The sequence below is a fragment of the Apium graveolens genome, chromosome 1, assembly GCF_009905375.1.
Source record: "Apium graveolens cultivar Ventura chromosome 1, ASM990537v1, whole genome shotgun sequence".
NCBI classification, from domain to species: Eukaryota; Viridiplantae; Streptophyta; class Magnoliopsida; order Apiales; family Apiaceae; genus Apium; species Apium graveolens.
The window spans coordinates 535,662-552,698 of NC_133647.1; the positions used below are offsets into that span (position 1 = coordinate 535,662).

The following is a 17,037-nucleotide window of genomic DNA, read 5'->3' on the forward strand; positions in this document are numbered from 1 at the left end:
TCTGCTAAGTGTGAGTCAAATCTGTGACAGAGGTTATCATGTGGATTTCTTTGAAGAACACTGTGAAGTTGTCAATAGTTCTACAGGCAAGGTTGTTCTGAAGGGATATAGGCCTGGTAACATTTATGAAGCCAGAATTTCAACAAACTCTGATGGTTCTGCAATTTGTTTGTTAAGCAGAGCCTCAATAGAAGAAAGCTGGAATTGGCACAAGAAACTTTCTCATTTAAATTTCAACAACATAAATGAGTTAGTTAAGAAAGATCTTGTGAGTGTACTGCCAAAATCAGTATTTACTCCAGATGGCCTATGTGATTCTTGTCAAAAGGCCAAACAAAGAAAATCTTCATTCAAGAGCAAATCTGAGTCCTCAATTCTTGAGCCTTATCACTTACTGCATGTTGATCTATTTGGTCCAGTGAACATCATGTCTATTGATAAGAAGAAGTATGCCATGGTTATAGTAGATGAGTTCACCAGATACACTTGGGTGTATTTCTTGCACAAAAAGGATGAAACTACATCTATTCTAACTGATCATGTTAGACAACTGGATAAATTAGTCAAAAAATATGTGAAAATAATTAGAAGTGATAATGGCACTGAGTTCAAGAATTCTATCATGGAAGAGTTCTGCAAAGAAAATGGAATTAAGCATGAATTCTCTGCACCAGGAACTCCACAACAAAATAGAGTTTTGGAAAGGAAGAATAGAACTCTAATTGAAGCTGCACGCACTATGCTTGATGAAGCAAAGCTTCCAACCTATTTCTGGGCTGAAGCTGTGCAGATTGCTTATTTTACACAGAACTCAACTCTCATTAACAAGCATGGAAAGACACCATATAAAATGGTGAAGAAAAAGAAGCCAAATCTGAAATATTTTCATGTATTTGGATGCAAATGTTTTGTTCAAAAGACTCATCCTGAATAGCTGTCTAAGTTTGCCTTAAAAGCTGATGAAGGTATTTTTGTTGGATATCCACTTTCTACAAAAGCTTTCAGAGTCTATAACTTAAGAACAAGGGTGGTCATGGAATCTATCAATGTTTCATTTGATGACAAAAAGATAACTGGACTTAAAGATTTCAATGATCATGAACAGCTGAGATTTGAAAATGAAGATGTAAACTCTGATCTTGTAAACTCTTATATAGGAAGTTCTGATATCCCATCCTCAGATATTATAAAAACTGTAATAACTGCTCCAAATAGAAATGCAAATATTGAGGGGGAGCAAGTTAACAAGAATTCTACATCTCAGGATTCACCAGAAGTATCAGAACCAAGAATTAGCTCTTCAAGTTCTGATTCATTAAACTCGGATGACTCAAGTTTTGACAATCTTGGAAACTCTAATTCATCAATTCTTGATAAAGCAAATGTAACACCCCCAAATCCGGGGTTGGGGATTCGGGTTGTCACGAGTTCCATTTCCCTTATAATAATTAATCTTAACAGTCAACCAACTACTGAGTACTGTGACCCCACAATATACACACACACCACAAGTTATAGTCTCAGAGATGAATACCAAAAATAATATAAGTCATTTTATTCCACAATTATAAACCGTTACACCTTAAAAGGGTTTCTGAATAATTTACATATTCCTTGCCATTATTATAATTCATATTATACATAAGTCTGGTTCATCAATAGTTGAAAACCTAGCCTATTGGTAGCTCCTACCTCAGCTATGGCGGCATCAACGCTTCCAGAAAACTGCGGAATGTCTTGCGAATTGGAAGCTTGGTCATGTTCATCTTTTCTATCTGTTGTTGTGTGATGAAAGAAGAAAGTAAGGGTGAGCAACAAGCCCCCCCAAAATAATATGTATAATGATTAACAATATATGAGCATTCTCATAGTACTCTTGAAAGTCTTGGTTAAAAGAAATGAACCAAGCTGATATCTTAACGCGACCAAGTCGCAAAATATTCAGTATATATATATACATATATATACTTTTCACAATATTTGAAATCCTCTGACATGTATAACATCCACAGAGTTCCAGTTTATAACTATATAAAAATATCGTTGCAAGGTGATCTCATATATCTAACCTTGTCTCAACGTTTTTCTGAAAGTCTTTGACATGCACAAGATAATGATTTACTAGATATAAGTTTAAAAGATGAAGTTACAAGATACTCCAATATACTTATATCTTTTCTGAATACTACTTGAACTACCACCATTCAAGTTATAATTTATTTCAAAAGTTCATCACATAGATGAGACTACAAGATAAGTCTTGAATAGATTCAATCTTTGAAATATTATTGAATGAAATGAAGTTACGAGATACTTCATTAAGTCCCGATATATATCCACATATATATCTCTTATACATTTCCTGAAAACCTCTGTCATGTAAAGTATGAACAGAGTTTGTAACATCCAATGAATTTTTGGAAAGGAAAAGAATTGTGGCATAAACCCGATATCTTGCTGATCAGGCAAAGATACCAATAAGTAACATTTTCAACTGTAGATGGATGAATTCCTCACCGGTCATCACCCTAGTCGCATTCGGACCTCGCGCTAGACCGTTATCCGGCCACTCACGCGTGGATGGACTGTCACCCAGCCTCTTACACCTTCATAGACCGTACCCCGGCCTGTCGCTTATGCCGACTCAATCAGATGGACTTACTTCCCGAACATTGGGCAAGTAATCAAATTGTTGTCTCAAAACAGCAACCACGTTGCGAATATAAAATACACCACAGAGCCGGATCCCTCAGGTTTTGAGCGAGTATTTAAATCCCCTTTGAAAGGAAGATCTTAAATATAAAAATGAGTTTTGGGATCCGCTCTAACTTTTAAAATCATTTTGAAGACTCGAAAACATTTTTAAGAATGTTTGGAGAAATGCTAATTTAATGAAATAAATCAGTCCCGATATATTAGAAAATATCTGAATATTATTATTTAAATAATATTCCCATAAAGAATAATCTTTATAAAAATAATTGAAGTAAAAGTTCAAAAAACTTATACTTGAAATGAATAATAAATAACCAGAGATATACTTATACGAAAGTACGATCTTTATTTGAATAATCGAAAATAAGTTTGATTATCGAAACATTATTCTTTAATAAAATAAAGAATATTATTTAATAAATAAGCGGAGTCATAAGTCCTCAAATGAATATTCAAAATAATATTCATTAAATAAAATAAACGGAGTCTTAAGTCCTCGAATGAATATTCAAAATAATATTCATTAAATAAAGTAAGCGGAGTCATAAGTCCTCGAATGAATATTCAAAATAATATTCATTAAATAAAATAAGCGGAGTCATAAGTCCTCGAATGAATATTCAAATAATATTCATTAAATAAAATAAAGTTATCGAATAAACCTTATTCGATTAATAGTTTTGAAAACTATATCTCTATATATATATATATATATATAAATATATATAATATACTCGGGAACATCGACTCCCGGTTTTAGAAAATGTTCACCTTTGGGTCCCCTATACTAAGGGTATACGCAAATACTGCTTATCTCTAGCATAGGTATTATGCAACTATAAGCATTTGAAATCAACAGATAGATAACAAGATTACGAAACAGACATGCATATATATACCATATCAGCATGTCTCAATATATCGCAAAATTTGCTAATTAACCAACATGCATCTATCACAAGATAATGCATATACATATATACATCACAACAACAGTATAACGGGTAGAAACTTGCCTGAGCAACTGGGGCTGGCAAAAGTCCTGGGATGAGTCTGGTAACCTATAAACCACATATAAGTTGGAATTAAACCAAAGTCGCTTATGAATCTATACTTTAACCCATTAGACTCTAACACTCGCTTTGCGCTCAACGATTCTCTTAAGTCGCTCGAGTACCCTCGGCTCCACCATTTTTAATAAATTAACCATTAAGAGTTTTAAGGCGATTCTTTCGCGAGTGCCTTACCAATTGCCTAATACACTTTACATAAATGTATCATACTCTAATTAGTCCTTTAAGGTCTTTAATCTATGTTTCAAAGTAAGGCGAGGGGTAATGGTTCGTTCGCGAAACGCCGTTACTTAAAACGGTCGTTTCTCCTAAACCATACATCGGAATCAAACGAACCACATATCAAAACGAAGCTCATAACATGAACTATCTAATCATGGCAATGGTCAAAACCTAACAGGGAGTTCTCGGGTCCTGATGTTAAGAACAAAACAGTCTAAAGTAAATCGGATATTACGACGGCTATGTTTACGCGATTACCAATTTCTATTCTACTCCAAATCAACCACCAATCAACCACAATTCATCCATACAACCAAAATCCATGCATACCATGTTACAACAGCCCCAACAACTCAATATTACCAAATTATACTAATTCTCAATCATGAGTTAAAACTATACTTAAGTTCATTAATCAATAATCCAAGATTTACAACTCCAAAAACATTACAAAACCAACTAATCTCTACATACACAACAATCAAGCCTCTTATGAACTATAATACTCATAATAAGCTCTCAACATTCAATAACAAAGTTAGGTTAAGAGATTATACCTTCCTTGTGAGTGGGAGTAACGAATTAGCTTGGAATCACCCTTGAAAGTCCTTACCCAAGCTTAATCTAAACAAAAACCACTACACCATAAAATGCCTACTGTAACACCGAAAAAATGTTGCATTAGGGGGTAAATATGTTGCTCTTGCCCCACTTTTAAGCTAAGTAACATTTTCATAAAGATAGGTTTTTCCATGTTGACTTAGGGGTGTAAGGTAACATCTTTGGTTCCTAAGGCAACATCGTGTTTTAACTTATTTATATGTTGCCTTAGCTTGCTAATGCAACAGAAAGAGAGATCAGTTGTAACTTATTTTTTATGTTACCTGAGAGTTCTAAAATGTTTTTAAAAAAGTGGGACCCACATTGGGGCCCACAGTTATTACGTGGAATATGGGTCCCATTTTTTTGTTATTGTAACATTTTATAAAGCTAATGTAACACTTTGCTAATAAAAAAATGAAATTTTTTTGTTGATATTTATGCAATCCCAAAAACAAATTCATTAACCCAACGATCCATCCAACAATACCATTTCATAAAACTGATATACAATTTAAATGTACTATATCTAATACATCCTAAACTTCTTAATCTACTAAATACAAACATTACAAGTCTAATATATGAGAATCGCAATTAACTTATATACCATGATACCAAGCAACAATAAATCATAATGGTAAGCAGAAGGGTTCTTTAGATTAAATTCTTCTGTTGTGCCATTTGGGAAGCGACACTGTGGTCGAAAAAATAAAGACCGGCTGTCATTATAGCTGGGATGATTGCAGCGAAGATGTATGCTATAGGAACTGATCCCATATTCTGCAGTTCATAGATTGCAGATATTAGCAATAATTCTTGTAATATAAAGATGGAATCATCAATATGAGTTTTATAGACGTAAAAACATTAGTGAGTATTTAACCTGGATTATTGGCCCACGACGAAACAATCTTGAGTTACTGGCAGAAGGAATACGAAGTCTTCTGGGAACTCCTGCAGGAACTTTATCAGGTACAAGTTCTGTGAATGCAGACCATTTTACTATCAATAAAGGAACTCCGTAATCTGCAGTGAAACTTCATACCCAGCCTACAAGTAGTTATTAATTTCAGTTTTAAGTTTGGAGAAAAATAAATATTAAAACCCCGGAAGTGTCACAAACCTAGGCCAAACGGTGACGACGTCATTCTTATACTCTTTAAGGAACTAAACAGTACACCAAATGCGAAAATGATTGCTAGCAGACCGTTTACGTACATCCACTGAAAATTATACTTCTCCTCAGAAGGATTCTCACCTTTAGGAATTTTAAACTCATTAATCAACCCCTGGAATACAAATGCAATTGACTCATTATTATTATACACTTCTTAGGGACACTACTAATTTTATTTTCATTACCAAGAAAATACCTTGACAGCTTTTTGCATGAAAAGAACTACAATCAGAATGCCAAAGAGTTCTCCTGCAATTCTTGTAAATCTTTTGATAATAGTGCAAGCATTGAATATTGCAAGGAGGACTAGCATAAGAGCTGTCCAAACACAAACCCTGCAAAGAGAGGATAAATGTTACAGTCTAGAGATTGCAAGGTGTAACTTAAATAAAGAACTAACTATTAAAATTTACCATCCAACCCAAGCCAAGAACTGGTCTTTTCCAATGTCTGGCCTTCCTTTACAGAAATTATATAGGTAAGTATATATAATAACTATAGGTTCTGCAACTCCTAATACCAAGTACAAGGATGGGCTAATGTCAAACACCTATTACAGTTGGCACAACAGTATTAGTGTAAATAAGATATGTACTACCCAAAATGTGAGCTGCAAAGTAAGATATAATTAACATAGAATTTGAGCTTGAAGCCAAGCTCTGCTGCAAATTAAAGATTAACTGGGCTGCTGTGATCTTTATGCAGTTCTACCACTTTCAACTAAACACAATGACAGACATAATTCTATGATAATAAGTTGAACAAAAATATATTATACATAATGACATAATAAAAGAGCCTTAGTTTTTTCAGAATGACTCCAAGAATCATTGTGATCCAGTAATAATTGTGCACCATCACAACCTTCAGAGGAATTCTGAACAGTTTTTAGTAAGTCCATCACGTTCATCCCTTTGTATTGATTTAAGTGATCATCAGTGGCGGAAAAGACGGTGTAAACAAGCACAGAGGTACAAAGTGATATGGAAATATAAATTTTCACAGAGAAATGTATAGTTATGTTAAGCAGTCCCTTAGAAGCAGTACTACTTATTTTGAAATTGACAAATAACATGCTTCCAAGCAACGCAACAACTGAAGATTTTTACTTAACAATTCATGGCAAACTAACAAGTTGACATATGTGGAATGCCTCTCGTCAACTTGGATTCATAAAGAAATACGAGTGCCTCATAGTTATTTCCCAACTGGACTTATGACACTACTTCTATTTCTTTTTCTTTTACTAAATATGATAATAGTTTTAGGCATCTAACTTTCTACTTTTTACAACAATTGCACCATATAATATATACATAATTTCATTTAAGGAATAAGTAAGAAACTGGAAAGTTCTGGAATATCTGTATAACCATTACAAGTTGAGCAAGCACGGTGAGAATCAAATAGTAATTATCCATACATGAAGTACCATTCAATGACATGGCTTATAAAAGAGATAATGGAAAATGTAATGATGATAAAGCAGGAAACACGAAATAAAAGAAAATGCTTGCAACTCCCACTGTTCAGAGGCATAGGCACCTAAATCAACTGATCTTGGAAGCGTCACACTTATTCACACTTATTCGCATAGGCTCCCTTGGTAAACCACCACTGCAATATCGAATCAATCTATCCGTGTCACTATACAAAACTATTAATTCTGAAAAATTATTAAAAGCAAGAAATAAAAATACAACCCAAATTATATGTAAATAGTTAAAACCCTAATTGAAATTTATTGAAGAATCAAAGTCCTGATTAAATCCACAAAAAATATAAAAATGCGCAACCGTAAACATATACATAAACATACACACAAGCACACAAGAAAAAACATAGACGGAGAGAGGGAGAGAGACAAAGAGGGAGAGAGATAGAGAGAAAGAGAGACATAGAGAGAACGAAAGAGACAGAGAGAGACAAAGTCAGAGAGAGAGACAGAGACAGAGAGAGAGAGACCGAGAGAGAGAGAGGGAGAGAGAGAGAGAGACCGAGAGAGAGAGGGAGAGAGAGAGAGAGAGAGCGAGAGAGAGTGAAACTAAACACACAACTGCGCGCGCACAAACACACAAAACCCAAATAAAACAAAGTTGTAATTAAAAAGTACCTTAAAAAATGCCTTCAACTGCAAACCCAAACACGAGCCCTTAAAATCAAAGAGATAGAGAGCGTTTAGATAAATAATTGAAGTTTAAAAGCCCTAATTGAAGCACCGAAGCCTCGATCCCTAATTCAATTGAACCCTAATTAGAAAAGAAAATCTTAATTTACTTACCATAGATTAATAATGGTGGCAAGTGAAGGATAAAGTTGAGCGAGATTGATATTATTAGAGAGAGTTTAGCGAGAGAGAGAGAAGTTAACGAGAGAAAGAGGTGAGGGGGAGAGAGAGAGAGAGAGCGAGTTTGAGTGTGTGAATTGTAACAAAGTCAGTCAGCGAGAGAGAGTATGTGAGTGTGCCCGAAATTTTTTGAATCATCTGAAATATTGGGCGGCTAGAGCCCAATAATTTTACCGCTTCTCAGCCCAAAAATAACTTGCCGCTCTGTCCAAATATTCCTATATTTTTTATATATTTATATTTTATTATTTTATTAGTATTTTTATAATAAAAGGTTAAAAAGTTATTTTAATAAAAAATTAATTTCTTACATATATTTTACTAAAAATATAAATCGTATATTTACAATATTTCATATTATATATCTCTAGAAGTTATATATGGGTGTTTATAATAACATTCTTGTAAAATTAATTTAAAGTAATATTTATGGTTAAAAATTATTATATTTATATTTTGGTAGTCTAAGCTAAATTTTTTACAAATATGTTGCAAGCTGCAACACTTTATAGCTAATGTAACATCGGGTTTTAGGCTAAGGTAACATAAAAAATACCATGTTATATTAGAGCATAAGTAGCATAGCTACGGTAACATATTCGGGTAACATTTCTCAAGAGGGGGTTGCGATAGGTCATATATGGTGTAGTGAACTCAAGAACAAAAATTTAAGTTCTTGAAAAACACTATTCACCCTCTTCTTCCATGATTTTTAGGAAGAGATTTTGGATGAATTTGAAGCTCAAACTTATAGGATAGCTATATCTATGCATAAGGAGTATTAGATAATTACCTCACTAATTAACAAGGCTTGGATCTTGGATTTTGGATTTTCCTTCTTGAAATAAAGAAAAGGGCCGAGAGCTTTGCTTGCAAAAAGGGGAAGTCAACTTGTGTTTTGGTGAAAATGAATTGTTGGTTGGTTGTTTTTGGCTTTTTGTTTTGATTTATTACTTTTAACCATGGTAAATTTTGCATGGCCAAGAATCAACCAACAACACCCTTCCTTTTTGTCATGCTTATGTCACTTTGTTATGTCATCTTCCCACATTTGTCCTCTTCTTATTGGTTTGATGACATCATCCTCACTGACCTCTTTGATTAGCTTCTAATTACTTGGCTAATGACTGCTGATCTGTTATATGGTTCGCTTAACTTTCGTTTTCGTTTATCGTTTGAGGGATCATACCCGGGATCTTATTACTTGGGTTTCCTTAACCTTTCTCAATACATTATATTCCTTTTATGATCCCCTCTTATAATACTTGAATTTAAATCATTTTTATCCTGTTACCTTATACTCAATTCTTTCAGTATCTGGTGGATTTCAGGGAAAAATCAAAGTGTTCGGAATTGGATTCTGACGATCTTTATATACACTTATATACCATATAGAGTACTAATAAAATCTCAGAATATCTATAAAAGAACTGCTATATAGTGTGGCATGAAATGTTTCTCATTCAGCATAATCAGTAAAAACACTATTCATAAGGGTTACAAAAAGTTCAAAATTTTGGGGTTATTACAGTCTCCCCTCCTTAAAAGGATTTCGTCCCGGAATCAGGAAAAATGAATAGGGATACTTTCTTAGCAGTACACTTTCTAACTCTCAAGTCAATTTTCCCACATTGTGGTTCTTCCATCAAACCCTGAATAGTTTGATAACCCTTCTCCTAAGCACTTGTTCCTTTTTCCATCCATAACCCTTCCTGGTTGCTCCATATAGGTTACGTCTGGTTGCATGTCTATGCGCTCATATGCCCCTATTTATCTGGAATCCGAATTACACTTCCTTAACATTGATACGTGAAACACGTTATGACTTGCTACATGTTAGGGGGTAGGGCTAGCTCATATGCTAACTTCCCAATACATCTTAATATATCCAAGGGTCCAACAATTTGTGGACTTAGCTTTCCTTTCTTTCCGAACCTCATCAATCCTTTCCAAGGGATACCTATAACATTACTAGGTCCCCCTATTTCATACTCTTTGTCCTTTCGAGTCAAATCAGCATACCTCTTATGTCCATCTTGAGTTACTACCAGCCGTCCTCTGATTAGATCTATTATATCCCTGGTCCTTTTGACTACTGCGGGTCCGAGCATCTTGCGCTCTACAACTTCATCCTAACATAAGGGAGATCGATATTATCTTCCCTCAAGGATCTCGTAAGGCGACATCTCGATAATGACATATGATCTATTGTCGTAAGAAAACTCAATCCGTGCTAAGTGACCATTCCAAATTCTTTCAAGTCTATCGCACAGACCCTCATCATAGCTTCTAGAATTATAGCTTTTGCTTCTCAATACCCACTCTTTTCCACTTCGTAATCGCTTACTATCTTCCGTTCCTAATATTATACTGGTTACACCTTTGCTCGTTAGCATTCTATAACCTTTTTATACACGCGTCAACCTTAGTATCGCGAATGTGTTTCCATTCCTAATACCATCATAACTTTACTACTCCCTTTTCAGCTGTTTCTATTTTCCAAAGTTTGATCAATCATATAGAAGTAAAAGAATTTATTGAGAGATCACTATGATCATGAACACTTGTTATATCGCATAGTTAGTACAGAAGGTGGCCAGCCTTTAGTACTTGACAAGCAATTAAACAACATGTGGTATCCTACTAGGCTTCTATCACACAGATAGATAGTCATTCGACAATACCTCCCCCTCTGGAAGGGTTGTTCTTCTCAGCTTACATGAAATGAAAAGAAGAGAAAAGAACGAACGGAAGAGAATTATATATACGTAAAAATATTGCCATAAAATATCTGGCTTGGAATCTACCTTTGAACTATAGAGGTTTGTCATAGGAGAACAAAACATATACGTATATATATCAACATCAAGTATTATAGCATCGTATATCACATGCCTAAATTTTATTTTATTTTGCTATTCCGTCCATCATTCTATGGACCCATGCTCTTCCTCGAGCTTATACACAATCACCTTCGAAACTCCCTCAACATCAAAAATCGAATCTGGGATCTCATTCTAGACATCATTGTTACTAGAATTCTATGCTTGCACCGCAACCTTCCTCGTATAATAATACGACTCTCTATTGATAAGAAAGAATAAATATTCAATAGGTAAATAATCGACCTAGTTTTTCTATCAAAGATATCGTATACGTCCACACGACCCGATTAGTGGTACTCCATCTTAACATCCATTCCAATACAACTCTCATGCTTGTAATCAGCTCATTACTCGCCGAATCATTGCTGCATTACTATGGTCCACCACTGACCTACTATCGTAATTCACTTTCTATGAAATCTTAATAGCTAACCATATGGAGTCCATACATGTCGTATAGAATTCTTCTAAGGAGGCAACATAATCACCATTCCTGATTCATGAAGAACATTCCTGAACTTGACGTACATATGACATGAAGCAGATAAAATTGCAGAAGAGTTTCAATGAAAGCAACGATAGCAGGTTAATACCATTCTTAATCATATGCCTTTAATAGAAGACTTAACTCAAAGGTTTGCTTAGTCCTTTTGAAACATGGTCCTGGCTTATACTCAAGATAGTACCTTCTAAGATAGATAGCCCGCTCATGGCGATTATACGAATTAAACCTTTACCAAACTACTATTACGGTTGAGTATTGCATAGTCATCAGAAGGAATGTCAATCTTCCAAACCATAATACAACCTTCACGGCTTCAGCCGTCATCACTGTATTCTTCTGGCACGAGCGCCTATGATTCCTCTCTTACACTTAGAGTGTCGTCCACCTCTTTGGCCTTTCCTGATAGTAAAATTTTCTTACAATCAATGTCATTTTAAATGATCTTCAACTAATTTTTCTGCCTCATTTCCAATCATTGCTTGTGTGAAAATACTCTTCTTTAAGCTTTGGTGAGAAAAACAATATTACCATTTTTCCATAAGTTATTGCCTCGGTCTTTAGAGTTTAATATTGTCACAACTGACTCTTGATCCTACTTAGGACGTCTCTTATCTTGGGTCCTTCATGTTCTCACCATTCTTGACCTTCATTGGGTTCAATCTATACTTTCTCATGGTTTAACATGTGCCCCACTTGGCATTATACTAATTACGTCACCTTTCCCTTATCAAAATTTCTATTCTTGAGAACTTTGAATATTACCTTTTTCATTGTAAAACCTCTAAGGTTATCCTTGAATCGTTCCTCCTGTATACCCTAGATACAGGGCATATCAAGATACCATTTATTAATACCAGAATCATTTTCTATATACTTCTGAAAAATTTCTCCACTAATCCTTAAAAGTTGTTATTACCTTAATCCTTTCCAATTCATACTGTCAAAACTCATACTATCCCTATTAAGGGTGAAATGCTAACCTTTATGCATTCCCCTAGGATTCATTTTAAGTTACCGATGTTCTATTCTTAATTCCACCTTTAAAAAGGTACATGCATCCTTCCATGGATAAATCAAGTCATATATCCCTGATAAGGGTGTCTTATTCAATCATTCCCACTTCAATAGTATATGCATAATTTCACAATAACATCTGTATTCAAAATGAGGTCAATCAATATGGCCTTCAAAAGATAACAATGGTTACCCTCTTTTCTTTCCTGATTTGGTAATGATAACAAGGATGTTCTGGAAGATATTGGTCGTGTTCAACGTGAACTTCTTCTTAATAATTCCTTATTAACTTTTGTTGTTTATCTCAACAGTCATCTCAATATTGGGATATCTTTCATACCTGGTGTCTCCCTTTCTGGGTATCATGCCATCGGTCTTACACTTCACATTCTTGAAGGTCACTTCCTTCATCCAATTTTCCTAATTTCTTACTTTCTTGTCTCCTCAGTCTATCCGCGTCTCATTATTATCCTTCGAACTATCTCGAGGTTTCCTCGAATCCTCCCAACTTAAAGGGGATAAAATATATGTATCTCTCATGCCTTCATCGATCAGCTTTAACTCATGGTGAATCACTTTCATCTTGACGATTACATACTTTTATATTTCTATTGTTACGAGTCTTTAGGGTTTCCTCATACCCAACTCCCTTATCATACCTCAAACTCTATTGCCTTTATATTCCTTTCCACTTTAGTTTCTTTTTATTTTCCTCTCTCTTGCAATCATTTCACGAACCCACTAATCATTGACTTTAAACATCACGTCGTTCTGGGATTCTAGTCCTCAGAACAAATCTTGACAACTTTTAAAATCTTAGATTCATAATTCATCAAACTCGTCCGCCTTTGTTCTGGCTCTAAAGCTTTTACACTATCTCCATATCCTTGGGAATTACTTTCTCGAAAACAATTGACTGACTTTATTCAGTTTATCATAACCTCTAGCTCCGTGCCTTCCTTGGACTCTCACCGGCGGGTGGCCTCTCTCTGAGGAAGGTAAGTGACAAAACAGTCTTTTGTGCTTGATCAATCATTTAGAATCTCAAATGATTCCTATATTTTAAAATCTTCATTTTCCACTCCATTATATTCCGGGTACCTTATATCTTAATTACGACCTCCCTGATTATCACATTCAGGGTTTTCCCCAAATCTTATTCTTCGAGGGGGCATAATGCTTGGAGAAAATTTTGGGAGTCTCTTTATATTTGTCTTACTTACTTTGCTTAATTCTTTTATCATTCAGTCCTTACATGATCGTAACCTATGAATTCTCAAGTTCTATAAACTTCATGACACTCTTAAGTGCTGATAGTGCAACTATCAATATGAACTTATCACAAACAAATTGATCCTGAACTGAAATTAACGAATATATACATAACCATTTGTTCGAGGGTACATCAACTGAACACATTAAAGAGAATTACATCATTTGAGCTGATCGCTTCTATCCCAAAAGTACTACCATAGATAATCATCTAGTCATTAAAACTAATCATTCATAACTTAGGTTAATCCTCCAAAAGCGGTGCTGCATGGAATCCTTGTCAGATTGCTCAGACTCTGCACACTAATATGGATCAAGAAATGCGGGCACGCACGACATCCCTAACCTGCTCCATTAAAGCGGTGATGAGGTCTAAGATAGTTGCAAGTAGAGCTGGATCAATCTGACCCTCAAGATGGCCTCTAGTTGTAATTCGGGTGGTAGCCTCAATCCTTTCCATGCTATAAGCTAATCCTGCCGGAAGTACCCCGCCCTCAATTCTTGGTGCAGTAAGTCGGTCCAACAGATCACTTCTAACATTACGGGCCTCAGACAGGCCACCCAAAGTCATATGATAATTGGCGATAAGAGAAGCCTGAGTGGTAGTATCTAGCAGTCCATGGGGTGTAGGTGGTGCAGACCCAGGAGATCCAAATGGATAACCAAGCACGATATCAGGTGACAATGGTGCAGGAGATAAAGGTGGCATTTCCTCAGTAGGTGCTGGGCTCTGTAGAGGGGAGGGAACAAGAATTGGTGGAACCTCATGGATGTCTACAGGAACCTCTTGAAGAGGGTCCGATACTGGTATAATTGGTGCCGTGGAAGGCCCCACTCCATCTGCCCTCATTAACCTTTGTGCCCTTGGTAACTCTTCATCCTCTAGTGCCACCCTCGCGACCATTCTTGCTCTGGTAGTCGCCCTGACTACGGTCATCATTTCCTCAGCGGTCCTCTCTTCATTCTCGTCAGGATCCTCCACGAGATCCTCCTCAGCAACAATCCCTTCTGGGATAACATCCTCAACCGCAACATTCTCAATATGAATCTCATCCGGTCCCTCGTTAGGGTACATTTGATCTCCAACATGTAATAAAACATCCTCATGCTGATGCTCCTGAACCTCAGGGTTCGGTGCCCCGCTGCCCTATACGAGAACGAACTATGTTACTATCATAATATTTATAAGGGTTCCCGTAAGGGTTTTAACTGTCAGTACTACGTTAGGTAGCCCGACTATGAACTTGGCAAGAGTTCTTATTATCTTAGTGAACTTATTATCTTAACGTCACATCATCTCTGAGGTTTATAACGCTTAGCTCTGATACCATTTCTGTAACACCCCCAAATCCGGGGTCGGGGATTCGGGTTGTCATGAGTTCCATTTCCCTTATCAATACTTAATCTTAATAGTCAACCAACTACTGAGTACTGTGACCCCACAATATACACACACACACACCACAAGTTATAGTCTCAGAGATGAATACCAAAAATAACACAAGTCATTTTATTCCACAATTATAAACCGTTACACCTTAAAAGGGTTTTTGAATAATTTACATATTCCTTTCCATTATTACAATTCATATTATACATAAGTCTGGTTCATCAATAGTTGAAAACCTAGCCTATTGGTAGCTCCTACCTCAGCTACGGCGGCATCAACGCTTCCAGAAAACTGCGGAACGTTTCCTAACTGCTTGCGAATTGGAAGCTTGGTCCTGTTCATCTTTTCTATCTATTGTTGTGTGATGAAAGAAGAAAGCAAGGGTGAGCAACAAGCCCCCCAAAATAATATGTATAATGATTAACAATATATGAGCATTCTCATAGTACTCTTGAAAGTCTTGGTCAAAAGAAATGAACCAAGCTGATATCTTAACGCGACCAAGTCGTAAAATATTCAGTATATATATACATATATATACTTTTCACAATATTTGAAATCCTCTGACATGTATAACATCCACAGAGTTCCAGTTTATAACTGTATAAAAATATCGTTGCAAGGTGATCTCATATATCTAACCTTGCCTCAACATTTTTCTGAAAGTCTTTGATATTCATAAGATAATCATTTACTAGATATAAGTTTAAAAGATAAAATTACAAGATACTCCAATATACTTATATCTTTTTCGAATACTACTTGAACTACCACCATTCAAGTTATAATTTGTTTCAAAAGTTCATCACATAGATGAGACTACAAGATAAGTCTTGAATATATTCAATCTTTGAAATATTATTGAATGAAATGAAGTTACGAGATACTTCATTAAGTCCCGATATATATCCACATATATATCTCTTATACATTTCCTGAAAACCTCTGTCATGTAAAGTATGAACAGAGTTTGTAACATCCAATGAATTTTTGGAAAGGAAAAGAATTGTGGCATAAACCCGATATCTTGCTGATCAGACAAAGATACCAATAAGTAACCTTTTCTACTGTAGATGGATGAATTCCTCGCCGGTCATCACCCTGGTCGCATTCGGACCTCGCGCTAGATCGTTACCCGGCCACTCACGCGTGGATGGACTGTCACCCAGCCTCTTACACCTTCATAGACCGTACCCCGGCATGTCGCTTATGCCGACTCAATCAGATGGACTTACTTCCCGAACATTGGGCAAGTAATCAAATTGTTATCTCAAAACAGCAACCACGTTGCGAATATAAAATACACCACAGAGCCGGATCCCTCAGGTTTTGAGCGAGTATTTAAATCCCCTTTGAAAGGAAGATCTTAAATATAAAAATGAGTTTTGAGATCCGCTCTAACTTTTAAAATCATTTTGAAGACTCGAAAACATTTTTAAGAATGTTTGGAGAAATGTTGATTTAATGAAATAAATCAGTCCCGATATATTAGAAAATATCTGAATATTATTATTTAAATAATATTCCCATAAAGAATAATCTTTATAAAAATAATTGAAGTAAAAGTTTTAAAACTTATACTTGAAATGAATAATAAATAACCAAAGATATACTTATACGAAAGTACGATCTTTATTTGAATAATCGAAAACAAGTTCGATTATCGAAACATTATTCTTTAATAAAATAAAGAATATTATTTAATAAATAAGCGGAGTCATAAGTCCTCAAATGAATATTCAAAATAATGTTCATTAAATAAAATAAACGGAGTCTTAAGTCCTCGAATGAATATTCAAAATAATATTCATTAAATAAAGTAAGCGGAGTCATA

General features: G+C 35.3%; 1 protein-coding gene across 1 annotated transcript; it reads right to left on the reverse strand.

Annotated features, from left to right (window-relative positions):
* Positions 1-5,267: 5,267 nt before the first annotated feature.
* On the reverse strand, positions 5,268-7,235 carry LOC141724783 (putative boron transporter 5). Its single transcript, XM_074527051.1, has 6 exons — positions 7,164-7,235; positions 6,204-6,340; positions 5,987-6,125; positions 5,737-5,902; positions 5,497-5,639; positions 5,268-5,393 (listed from the first exon to the last, which is right to left on the reverse strand). Exons 1-6 carry the CDS (start codon positions 7,233-7,235, stop codon positions 5,268-5,270), a joined length of 783 nt encoding a protein of 260 aa, XP_074383152.1.
* Between the last annotated feature and the right edge of the window lie 9,802 nt (positions 7,236-17,037).